Source organism: Saccostrea cucullata, unplaced genomic scaffold (assembly GCF_032062105.1).
Source record: "Saccostrea cucullata isolate Sc308-1 unplaced genomic scaffold, CSIRO_AGI_Scuc_v1 ctg440, whole genome shotgun sequence".
Classification (NCBI taxonomy): domain Eukaryota; kingdom Metazoa; phylum Mollusca; class Bivalvia; order Ostreida; family Ostreidae; genus Saccostrea; species Saccostrea cuccullata.
The window spans coordinates 161,492-175,508 of NW_026928801.1; the positions used below are offsets into that span (position 1 = coordinate 161,492).

Sequence of the window (14,017 nt, forward strand, 5' to 3'; positions counted from 1 at the left end):
GATTTCGGCTTGTCGTATTTTGTATCATTTAAAATGAAATATCTAAGGAATCAATAGAACTTTAATGAAAATACTAGTAATGGCGTGTCCGGCTGAAAGAATAAAACACACAATAATAATCGAAAAGATTGAGTTTTAGATCGAAATTTTTAATTTCGTTTAGAATTGAAAAGTAGGCTCAAACGTTTGGTAATATCGTTAGGAAATGTATGGTGATTAAATTTGAAATATGGCAAAATGAAATATATGTAGAGAGCAAACAGTATTTAAACTCAATAGTCAATTTAAGAAATGATTTTAATTTTTGATTTATTTATGAAGTTATGAACTATGGCGCTTCGCACCCGCATATTTATAAGCAATATGATAAATATGCCGATGTGAAGAACATATACCGCATAAATCTTCAAAAATTAATTCATTTCTTATATTTACATTATATTCCCCATTAGTTGCCACGCAATTATGTCATAAAAATGTCCTTTTTAAAGCAGCCAAAAAAACACAAACAAACAAACAGTTGGCTCTATAGTTTTGAGGTCAAGTATGGCAAAATGACGTAAAAACGGAGATAGTCTTGCTCATCCATGGCAGCTTATGAGAAAATGAACAGGTTTCATATTTACAAAAAATTTTTGAAAAATTCTAAATGTAAATATTCGATCATACAATTCTAGAGTAGAGAAACACTGACCACTTAAACATCAATGAGGCGCCATGGATGAATGAACATCACCTGCCGACCCGTCCCATCTGTCGTGTACACCTTGTAACGATCAGGAAATAGCAGGAAAAAAAACTGTCGACTATACATTGTGTAATCAATGGCGTAAAAATTAGTTTGAAAAACATCAGTCAGTATTGCACTTAATTTAAAATTGTATTTGCTTACAAGCCTATTGTATTGACCATAGAATAGACATGTGTTGATATCTTTGTTACTAGCATGGATTTTCATAGAAGGGAAATTGTACTAATGAATATCTATGTATTGGGTTTGAACCGAGTTCAGCATAACGAATTAACGTACATCAACTGTTTGTCACGTGACATGATTAAAAGAAGGAAAAAAAAATATGCACGTTTGCAAAGATCATAACGATATACGGATAATTTTTTCACTATTGAATTGACTGTGTTTTCTTAAAGACAAACGATAATGAAATGTTTATAGATCTGTCTCATAAGAAAGAGGATATAATAAACACACAGTCCTTTATTTATCCTTTGTTTATCCAGTATTTACCTTTGAGATAAATATAGTTTTTAAAAAAAGTTAGAAATGTAAAAAAAAAAATTCTGAGGGATTGTAGGCAAAACCGATATATTTCTCCCTTCTGACATTGAAAAAAACGTTTTAGAAATCTACAGGCATCTTTCATTTACTAGATCGTGACTTTAAGAACCCAAAACCAAGAGTTCAATATTTGCCATTGTTCTCTATTTAAACATATCAAATTACTGCATCAATACACAGAACGGTGACATAAATTAGTAGTATGAGAATTACATGTACGTAGTTTGTTTAAGAAAAACACTATCCAAACAAACAGTTCTTTCTATACAAACACAAAATTAATTCTCTAACAAACACAAAATTAAATCTCTAAATATTTTAAATGTTGTGACAAACCTCATAGCGCAGGCAGAACCACAAGTATTTGTTAGCAAGAGCTTATTGCGTAAATGCTTTTGAAACCTGATTATTAAAATTGGAACCACTGTGATTCCTTACTTACTAACTTTTGATTTTGGGTAAGAAATGTTCTTTAAGTTTTATATTTTTATTTTATGTATAAATACTAATATACGTATGCCTTTTGTATAGCTTATCTGTTGATTAAAGGAAAATCTATGTAATTATTTCTTTTGCTTGTTTCTTCATTAAAAGTATAAATGACTGCTGACTTTGAAACTTAGTGAGGAAATGAACAACCCTTTACAGGTATCATTTGTAGTATTTATTAATTTTTAATAATTCCAAACAGATAGTAAATATGTGTTGTGCTTAGAATACCGGTACTGCATTTGACCGGAAAAATCATTCTTTATTTCTGTTTAGGAGAACTTAATATGGAAAAAAAAAATTAGGAAGTAATTGGAAACTCAGGTTTAAACAGAAATTGAAAAGTTAAGAAAAAATCCGTAGTTTTTCTCCTTTTTTTAGTTTTAAAAATATTTTTTTCATTGTAAAAAAAATCATATGATATAACTGTTATCCCTAAATAGCAAAATAAATTTTATTATGATTCTCCTGTCCGTCAAGTATTATAAAAATTATGTCTACATTAACATCACTAGAGTGAAAGTACAAAAACACACAGGGAAGTAGTCAATTACATGTACATGTTTAAGAAAAACAAAAAAATAAACTATTCCATTTTCGGTTAACTCCTACTCGACCAATAATTTCGAATCACATTTAAAAAAACATATAGATAAAATCACATTTTTTTAATCATATGATTACAATGTACATTTTAACTAAGTATTGTTTTGTTATATTTCTAATGTTCGTGTTGAATAAAGGTGTGGAAATGAATATTTTTTTTAAATGTTGTCATTATAGCATGTTCTTAATAGCATTCTATTCATTTTTTTATGCAGTCCATGGCTGCCTTTTCCAGCGTTGCAACAGTTTGAATGCAACGGTGGAAAATGGGACGTTAAGGAAAGTCCATACCTTTACCGATCCTGTTTTCATTTTACTCACAAATCCAAAATTCTGATTATGACTTTTCTACTGAATTATATTTACCTAAATGATTAAAAATAAATCTCTTTTATATTTGTTGGTTATATTGACATTGTGGATACAAAGTATTTAACTTACATTATTTATAGAAATTAACACTTTGCACTCTGTCCATAGGATATATATGTTTTACATGTATACTACATAGTTTTACACATACACACAATTTTCAATTTTCTCCATGGACCTAAAGCTTTTAAAATTTCTTGATGCAGAGTAACTTGATATAATTTTTTATTGATTTTTTTAGCCTGTGTTATCTGGTCAACCTTAATGAAGTGTGTTTTTGTTAACTTTATTCTAGTACAGAAAAAATGAATTTACAAAATTGGATTTCTGAGAATTACTAAAAATAAAGATTTTTTTTAATCTGAGAGACATAAACATCAATTAGTCATGATTTTCGATAAAGAGTTTAAATATTCTCTTGAAAAATGATATTTTTATTTATTCATAAATTTTAACATAAAATTGAGGTGATTTGGTGCATAGCTAAATAAACTGTACTTACTTAGTAATAAATATATTTTTTTGCATATGCGCTATGGCTGACGTCACAATAGCCGTATCAGCCCTGCAGGGCTGATATTGATTTGCGGGGCTGATATAGATTATCAGCCCTGCTGCGTGCAGGTCTGATACGGATCAATATCACACCCTAGTAAATTAAACCTTAAAATCTGTAATTGTGATCATACACATATTTTGGGGGTACCATAATTCTGTTAATTTTATTAATTCAACTTTTTGAATGTAATGATAATCTAACTGATAAAGAATAGATTATTTTAAAATTACGGATTGGGGACATTTGAAATAGAAGTACATGCAGAAACAAACCGAATCTGTATGAGACAATAGACCGTGTACATTTTAAGAAGTCCGTGAATGATTATGTACTTATTTCCTTATCGACTTATTGTGTTCTATATTTTATTACTAAGTATGTAATAAATGTAATAAAACATACCCTTTTCAACATCACATCCTGTATCAGCCCTCGACCAATATCAGCCTTCGGTCCTCTGGCTGATATTGGTGTCTCGGGCTGATACAGGATGTGGTATGGAAATGTGCATGTATTATTCTCTATATAACATATCTTTATTTTCAATTTTGGTTGTTGAATTTTTAGAGGTAGCTACACTGGACATATTGTTAGAAAATTAACCTGAAAAGAGATGTCTTTAATGGATGTTTTAATTAGTTTATGACTTATTCAAGGTATTCAAAATAATATATTATTAGTTTGACAGAAATTTGGAATATATGGAACTACCGTATACAACCGATCAATATTACTGCATATTTTAGCTATTTTCTTTTTTATAGGTAACTTGTCATCCAAGTTAATAATTCAATGGGAAAAGTTGTGATAAAAAGCACTTTGATTTGGATTACCCTGCTAATATCATGGACAAATTTGACTAAAGGGCAAATACTATATGATGTACGGGCGGGTGAAACATGTTCTGGAACAGAGGAATTGGATTTTTTAAAAATAGAAGTTACTGCTTTGCAGAAAGTAGTAAAGGAGCAAGCAATTCAATTGCAAATTCTAGAGGAAAAACTTTACTCCATTAATCAAATACTTTCTTTAAGTAAGTACAAAATACACTTTATTTTAAATAACTATTATTATTTTTATTCATTTCTAATTTTTAAAACATTGAATTTATTCTCTTTTTTTAAACTCTTACTATGTTTAAGCTTTAAGTTTTAATTTGCCAAATTTTAAATTTAAAAAAGAAAGATAATAACAATATAAAAATGTAATTTCATGAACACATGGTTCAGTTTTTGAAAATTTAACATATATAAATTATGCAGCTACGTCATGTATCTTAATTTGCATATGTTAACTCCATTGGATGATACTGTATGGCGTGTTTTCTTTGCGGGCGTTAAATTTGGCGTTTTTTTCACTGCTAAGCATGCTGATAATTTTGGCGAAATTTATTTTAGCGTACGCAAGGTTTCAATAATTGCAGATGGACACTAAGAAAAATACTGACTATTTCAGCGATTAAAATTTAAGCGGACTATCATTAAAACAAAAAATAAGCCAAAATTAGCAATCCGCCATAAGTTAAAACATATCCTTTATGCTTCTGAGACTTTATAAATCTGAATAAGTAATCACATTTATATGCGCATTGTTGTTCGGAGTCTGTTGCAACTCTTACTTTAGCTCCAAAGAAGAAAGATATTAACTGGTAAAAATTCACCAGAATGTCATCATGTACTTATAATACTAATATGCATAAACTCTTAGTTAAAACACAATTATGCTAGTCCTCTTGAATTTCAAAATGTGCATTCATCCCTATATTATAAACGCAACGATAGATTACTTACAGCGTCATTTAACATGTTTAATGTCAATAGATAACGCGTTAGATGTTTTTTGTATATGGAAACGATAAGGAACCATCAACAGTACTTAAAATACTACCATCCTGTGATTACATGCTTTGAACCAAACTAAACTCTACATTCCCAAACCCCTTTGCACATGTGAAAAGATGGGCTCTATTTCTATAGCAACTTGAAATCAATGAACTATCACTTGCAGTTTGACATGTCCTTTTAGGTTCGAACTTAAACACTTAAATTTGTCTCAATAACTGATTGTCATCAAAGAAAATTGCTTTCAATGTGACTAAATCGATGATAATTCCCTAACCCATTTTATATATTGTTTCGAAATGCCAATTGTTGAAACACTACTTCCAATCTCTACACAAAAAATATGTCCGACTTGCCTTCACATTTATTTTGCCTAATTATCTGAATTCTATTCTGCTCATTGAAATCAAGAGATTTGTTCTACCATTCATACATTTTCAATTATAGAAAGCGTTGATTGAAAAAATAATGTATAAAAAAGAATTCATATATGGAAAGTATGATATTGGAAGCGAAACAGGTTCTTATAAAGTATGATGAGCGTCAAAGACGTGCATCATTCCTTGGTACGTTAATATTAGGACCAAAAGTAAATCACATTAGCTTTATGAATAGTTTGGCAGTGACAAAAATCTACATTTCGGTCAAAAGAAACTATATTTTGCAGATTATGGAAAAACTTACATACAAAATTTAAACTTTAAGCTTAACAATTTAAGTATAAAAACTTTCCTTAATCTTTATAATTATCTTTAATCACATGCAATATATGCTGAAAAGAAAATAAAAAACATGATAAACTGTTTAGGTGAATTAAATTTATTTTTATTTTCATTTTTTTTGCAGTATTCCTATTTAACTTTTCAAAACAATTTCAAGAAAAATAAACCAAAATCCAATTTGATTTTGTCTTATAATTCGTAAGTTATTGAAACTCATATGACGATACCCCATGACGATACCCCATGAACATAAACATTAAAAACTTACTATCTTCTATGTCTCCACTGCACACTTGTCACAGCCTTAATTTTCGTTGTCATTGAATTTATCAGAGTGTTTATCTTTCATACCCTGTCTACATTGAGCATGAGAACCACACGATAAAATTGGTCTAACAACCCGCGCATGCGCCAGTGAAAGGAACAAAAACGTAAAGTTGACTGGTAAAAAACACAAATTGCACAATTGGTTTCTTTCAGTTTTACGGTAAATGTAAAGTTTATTAAAAACTACTGTATTAATAGCGGTTTTGGTGGTTGTTAGGTGTCGATTAAACAAAAGGCAGGTCGAATAACCTGACCGTAACTTGACTCTGCTTGATTTTCTTTGTTACGTAAATAATGATAAAAATATAAGAAATATGATGACATTTTAATGTTTCATTTGGATTTGAATTGATGCTTGTACGTGATAAAATTTTCTGTAACTTGAACATGTGACTAACTTCACGTCATACAAAATATTGCTTCCTAAAAGCATTACAAGCATGCATAAATAAGATTATGGATCGGGGTATCGAATTTGCAGATGACGTTCGAACTTCCACATCTTTATCAACAACTAGAAAATTCTCTACCAGTCCAACAATAAAGATATACACCACACCAGCGAAGCTTGAATCTGTAATCACACAGAAAACAAACACGATTGCGACAAAAGGAGCAACATCAACCACACAAACAATAGGTAAAATTTTGTGCTTTTACCACAATATTCTTAGGAAATTAATAGGAAAATTTTGTTTCTCTGCTTTTACATTTTGAATATAATATTTTTAGGTAGCAGAGGCAAAGAATTCCTTATTTTGTTCATGGGAAAACTTTCCACAACATCAGGACCAATGAGAATATTAATTACAACAGATAGTAATTCATCTGTAACGATCTCCACTTCACCTAATTTAGATGCAGCCATTAAATTGCAGACAGACAGAATAACAAATATTACCACGTCTTCAAAAATTACATTTCCTTTTAAATTGTCATGTGACTACTTCAAAATTGAATCAAAAGCTGTACTGCTGCAGATATCTCAATTGTCCACCATATCCATGTTTGATGGAAACGATGGAACACTGGTTTTTCCAACAAACAAATTGTCAACAAAATATATTGTTTCGTCAACAAATCCATATCAATCAAAGAGTGACTGTTATAGTCAGTTTGCTATTGCAGCCTTGTATGACAGAACGAATATAAACATTAAATTCAAAATAAAAACCACAGCTACAATTGCTTTACTTGGTGGAACATACAAAAATCAAGATGTTTTCGCACTTACTTTAGAAAAATATGAAACTTTTCAAATAGGACACACTGGTGATCTCAGTGGAACCTTAATTGTGTCTACAAAGCCTATCGCTGTATTCTCTGGAAATCGATATCAGTATCTAAAAGGTAGTTACTATGGTCACATGGTAGCTCAGCTTCCCCCTACTAACGAATTTGATTATCAGTACATTGTGCCTCCCTTCTACAATAATGTGGCAACGTTGATTCAGGTTGCAAGTAACATTCATAGTTCAGTTAATGTAAGTATCGGTACCGGCGTATCAACGTTGAACATGACTGACGAATACAGAAATTTGGAAATAAAGTCTAATGAAGTAACTCTTTTAGAGTCTGAAAATCCTATATTGGTTACTGGTTTTGGAATGGGTTCGAGCATGAACAGCCCTTATATGACCGGTATTCCAGGTGTCCATCAATATCTCGACTTCTATAAGGTGTTTGTACCAGACGGATATACAAATAATTATCTTTGTGTGATTATACAGCATAAGTTTAAAAACAACCTGCTGTTGAACGGCTATTCTACAGAAAATTATTTAACTGTGCAGGAGAGTAGTTCAATCATTTCACAAAACACTTTTAGCATCCTTACATTTACAGTTAACAATGGAACAATAGTTTTATCAACAACCAATAATGCCAAATTTGGAGTTATTGTCTATGGACATAAGTATCGTGACGGATATGCATATGCTGGAAATTACGTACTTACTTAGACTTTTTAACTTTTGAAATTGAAGTTGTCCGTTACTCTTCGCGATATTTGTTCATGTATCGATGTACGCATAATCATCGATTCATTTAAGTAGTTTGTAGTCATGTATCACATTAGACAGATAAGAAAACTGAAAACAAAAATTCATCGGAGTAAAATGATTTTTTTGGTCAAAGATCATGAGGGTTATTTTGGACAACTTGAATAAATTAACATAAATGTCACTATTCAGTTTATTTTGTTGATTTACTTACGGAATGAATACCCTGATATAATATTCATTTTTCACTTTTATCATTAACATAAAGAGTGTAAATAATAAATTCGCAGATGAAAAGGTCATGGCATCTCCGTATAAATTTGTTTTCTTCAGATTTTGTACGCATACGTACCAAGTGTATCTATAGCGGACTTCATAATTTAGCGAAATTTGTGCTGACAACGATGTGCGAATTCAGAAATACCACTAAGAACGTACCTTTTTAATTTAATTATATATACAATAAAAAACACCAATTCTTGAATACTCAAACAAACAAGTAACCAGTGACTGCTTTATATTTAAAATGCATGTAATTTGACTGTGGAGTCTTACTGATTTTTGCAAACATTTACGGAAAATTAATTATAGCATAGGTATAGTAGTAACAGTTGATGCTAGGCATTCTTTTCATAGAAATCGGTGAGGATTAGAAGCATTGTGCTATTGATATAAGTAATTTAAGCATGTAATTCACTCCGGTTGAAAAACGTTCATTTTTGATAATGTCGCCAGCTCATACGTTTTCTGACATGTAAAATATCAAAATTTAAAAAGAAAAGAAAAAAATGTAAGCATTGAGCTCATTAAATGATACCCCCTCCTCCCATATGGCTATAATAGAAAAGTCCATGATTTGCTGTGTCGGATCAAAAAGTAAAATGGGAAGTGCACAATGACAATGTGTAATAAAGATTCTGTGAAAGGAGTTACGGATAAGAGATGGGTACCTTAAAGCGTAACTGACGGACGGACAGACGGACGGACATAACGATAACTGCATATCCTCCCACCTTTCAAGCGGGGGGTATAACAAACAAACTGGAAAACGGCAGATGTTTTGGTCTAAAAAAAGGTAGCAACTGTTCCTTAGCCAATCACTTTACACAAACACCTAGACCCAGTATCTAAGTAGACTTTCGCTTGATAAAGAGCCCTCGCTGCTTAACTGGTAATGGTCCTTAGTACCGGGTGTTGCAACCACTATTTAAATAACGAACACTATTGAAACTAAAGATACTGTGAGCAATGAGCACACTTAATGATGCCCCCCGCCTTCCATATGATTATAACTGATGACAAAGTCCACGTTTTGCTGTGGCCGGGAAACCCTAAATATGTGTTGGATCAAAAACTAAAATGAAGGCGCACAATGGAAATATGTAATAAAGATTCTGTGAAAGTTTCATTTAATTTCACTCAGTGGTATAAGAGGAGTTGCAGATAAGAGATGGGTACCCTAAAGAGTGACAGACGGACGGACGGGCATACTGATTACAGTATACCCTCCCACTTTTCAAGCGGGGAATATAATAGTTATATCAATAGTGGTTGAGAGTGCATTTCCATAGCAAACACAGTTAGAAACCACTATTGAAATACAACCACTATTGAAATAATTATATTGATAGTGGTCGAGAGTGCATTTCAATAGCAACATAGTAAGTAACCACTATTGAAATACGACCACTATTGAAATAATTATATTAATAGTGGTTGAGAGTGCGTTTCAATTACAAACATAGATAGTAAGAAATATTGAAATACGACCACCACTGAAATAATTATTTCAATTGCGGTTTAGAGTGCATTAAAATATAATGATTATAGCTTTCAACTTCTATTGAAATACGAGCACCATTGAAATTATCATTTAATAGTTGAAAGAGTGCATTTCAATATGATAACCATAGGTTTCAACCACTATTGAAATACGAACAGTTTTGAAAGAAAAGTTTCATCGCGTAATTTTTTATCCAAAATTTTACAAAAATTGGATTTGGAGTAAAAAAAATATATAGATTAATACTGTAAACGTATTACATTTGGCTGTGTATTCTTTTTAGCGCCTTTCGCGGAAAGCAGCCTCCGCTAAATCAAGTACATCGCTAAATGCTTTGTGTATAAAGGTTAATGTAAAGCACATTCAAAAAGCGATAAATCATATCTACGCCAACTTGTTGAAAATTCAATTTCCGCCAAATATCGTACACGCCAAATATAATACATTTACGGTAATTAAAGTGTATAAATTATTAAGGATGGTTTTAGTGAGGCAGAATTTTAAACATCCGAGAAGGCTAACAATTTTTTTATAGTCTAGAAATTTATTATTTGAATCATTTTCAATGAAATCAGACCAAAAATATACATACCAATCAAGGCATCCATATTTTGTTTGTATCATCTGTCATTAATTGAAGATTTAGATATTTACTGAAATAAGAATTTCAAAGTGATTTAAATAAATATTTGGATACATGTAGTTGATAATACATGTACCTCAAAACTAAAAACATAATTTAATCCATATTGAAATCTATTTCAAAAGTGAAATTATTTCGATAGTGGTTGCAACCTATATTTGTTATTGAAATGAATCTCACCCACTATTGAAATTATTATTTCAAAAATGGTTTTGTATTGAAACACACTCTAAACCACTACTGAAATAATTATTTCAATAGTGGTTGTATTTCAATAGTGGTCACTAACTATGTTTGTTATTGAAATGCACTCTCTACCACTACTGATATAATTATTATACCCCCGCTTAAAAAGCGGGAGGATATATAGTAATCGTTAATTCCGTCCGTCTGTACGACCGTCCGTCTGTTAAGCTTTGGGGTACCCATCTCTCACCCGCAACTTCTCTTATACCACTAAATGAAATTTAATGAAAGTTTCACATAATCTTTATTACATATTGCCATTGTGCACCTTCTATTTCACGTTTTGATCCGTTACATATTTTGGGTTCCCCATGGCAAAACATGGACACTGCAATTTATACACATATGGGAGGCGGGGGTATCATTTAGTGAGCCCATTGCTCAAAGTACCTCTAGTTTCGATAGTGGTCGTATTTCAATAGCGTTTACTAACTATGTTTGTTATTGAAATGCACTCTCAACCACTATTGATATAATGATTTCAATAGTAGTCCTTATTTCAATCGTGGTTGCAACAACCGGGTAAAGATCGAAAGAACCCCTTCACATGTATACGAGTGAAGAAACTCAAACAGAACGTAAAACAACATTAAATCATTTCATCAGCAGTTCCAGTTGAACTGTAGATTTGCTTTCATCATGTTTGAATATCCTTAAACATTTCCTTATTATCCTGTTTTCACTCATATAATTATATATATGGCCTACCGTCTCACTTCCTTTCAAAATGACAGCGTTAAATTTAAGATTTCTCACCTTCTGAGTTGATATTTACAAGTAGGTACTGTATAAAGGACTATACATAGATATATAAACTTCCCCGTTAATGTGTCTATGGGATGTCACTAAATCATGTGGGTCCTTTCATCTTTATAATTTCCACAGTACGCTTTGTATGATGTAATAAAAGAAAAAGCTCTACAATAAAAATATTTTGCTTCCACAGTAAAAATTTCAGACGTACGTTTTGTATTTGCTGCAGAATTGTAGCTCTCGTCATAAATACTTTGACAGACCGGAGAGCTACAGTGTTACCCATTTAAAAAAACTCTATAGTTATGGCACAGAATTGTGCGCACGGTTATGGATTAATTCTTCCAAATTCTTACCTCAAATTGCAAAAAAAAATAAATAAATAAAATAAAACTAGAGCCGAGCTCGTTGCAAAGCAACGGGTAGGTCTTCCGTTGGAGCTGTGGACAGAAAGCACCGACCTTGTGTCAAGGTTACTGCACTTTCTAATGTGAACAATCTTTCTTCTCAGCATGAGCCTCCAGTGAATCTTAATTACAAAATTATGCTTAAACATTTTTTTTTCTCTGTCAGTGACCTTGATTTGCCAGAAAGACCTTTGATCAGGGTCATGACACAACCTCCAATCATAAGTAATCTATGTTTCAAGTAAAAGCCTCAAATGATTTTCACTTACTAGTTCATAGCGTGGAAAAGAAAAGATTCCTTCTGTCAGTGACCTTGATTTTAACAGAATAACCTTGGCTCTTTGTCAAGACAAACCCTCAATCTGAAACAACTTTTAGAAATTCATTACCTTAAAGTCATTTGAAAACCGGTGGGCTATAAGCAATTTGTATCAAGTATGGACTTGAACAAATATAGTCAGAATGAAAAAAATACTGTTTTTTGAGTAAAAAAAACCTTTTTGTCACAAGCAATCTCTGTATCAAGAATGAGCTTACAGAAATTCTTGATTACATATAAATGATGCACCAAAACATTAATTCTTTCTCCAGTGACCTTGAATTTGTCGTAATATTGCCTTGAATATATAAATACAATTACACATCCTAAGATCACTTGAAATCTTTGTATCGAGTACAAGCTTCTGGTTTCTTTATGTTATAGCCTGACCTTCTGGGAAGAACTTTAAGGGGAAGACAGACATATGGACAGTTAAACAGACCGTTTAATTCCCATTTCATCCACTCTACCCCCAAAATACACAATCACTTTGCAAGGGAAAACTCTAGTCATGATTTGAAAAAAAGTAATCTTTTTTATATCAGGAAGCTTTCGTAAATATTGTTTCTCATTCTTGCCCTGAAGTTCGTAAGAATAATACTTAAAAACGACCCCTTCTTACTTTTTACTAACCGTTTTCTTCATTGTTTTTATTTTATATCCCCAAGGTCACCCGCATATCGCAGTCATTAGAGCGTCTGTTCTATAGTACCGAAGTAAGGAGTTGATCCTTACGTCGTGGTTCGAATCCCACTGTGGGACGTGGGGGACTGTCCTTCCGATGAGACCGTATGAAACAAGGTCCTGTGTCGCTTTAGGTGCTGGCAAAAAAAGATCCCTCCCTGCTCAAAGGCACTAAGTGCCGATTATAAGACAATTAATGTTTAACTATGGTGCCGGTTATGATTTTAATAGTTTAAATTAGGTCATAAAAGGATGTAATTACATGATAAGTTTGTGATATTAAGTAGCTGTAGATTGTTATATATAAGTTTTTAAACTTTCGATTCTGTACATACGATGCAGGTTTATTTCATGTAATCACTTACGTGTACATTGTATAACCTGCTACTGATACTTTTGAAATCATGGAACAAAATTAAAAGGTAAGCACACTATACTAATCATTTACAAGTTTTGAATAAATTATAAATCAAATAGAATTATTTACTTTAAAATCTTGAATTATTTTTTTTCAACTTTACTATTCAACATGTAATATAAATAGGCATTGTGCAGCACAGAAGTCACTTATGAAGTTTAAAGGTGCTGGAGATACTTAAGCATATATAGCGCCTATATAGCGCCATTGTGAATACAGAAATCGAAAAACAAAAACCGATGTGCACTACTTCAATTCTTCTGTTATCCAAAATCAGTAAAATTTCTGCTCCAGCTTTTGTGGTCTCTGAGCCTTTATCCGGAAACGAAAGCCTATAAATTTTCGTTTAATGGGGAATAACTCAAAAGCGGAAGTGATGTTTTGAAATTTTAGTCAACATTCTTATAGACTTTTATAACGTCTATAAACTCTGAAAATTTGAGCGAAATCCATTGAGAAATGAGTGAGATATGAGGCCTCAAAGTTGCGGTCTAGGAAGCAGAAGAAAAAAAAGAATAAGAATGTTTACCAACAGAATCAGTAGAAGGTCT

The 14,017-nt window shown here is 31.7% G+C and overlaps 2 protein-coding genes across 2 annotated transcripts in view; both read left to right on the forward strand.

The window, feature by feature from the left end:
* Positions 1–14,017, forward strand: part of LOC134278748 (mucin-2-like) — a 207,945-nt gene that overhangs the window by 95,449 nt on the left and 98,479 nt on the right. The gene's annotated exons all lie outside the window — the stretch shown is intronic.
* LOC134278739 (uncharacterized) lies at positions 6,670–8,174 on the forward strand. The gene is made up of 2 exons (XM_062761029.1): positions 6,670–6,853; positions 6,946–8,174. Exons 1-2 carry the CDS (start codon positions 6,670–6,672, stop codon positions 8,172–8,174), a joined length of 1,413 nt encoding a protein of 470 aa, XP_062617013.1.

Coding starts and splice junctions, on each gene's coding strand:
- LOC134278739 (XM_062761029.1), top strand. CDS start 6,670: ATGGATCGGGGTATCGAATTTGCAGATGACGTTCGAACTTCCACATCT. Junction 6,854..6,945: donor ATCAACCACACAAACAATAG/GTAAAATTTTGT, acceptor TAATATTTTTAG/GTAGCAGAGGCAAAGAATTC.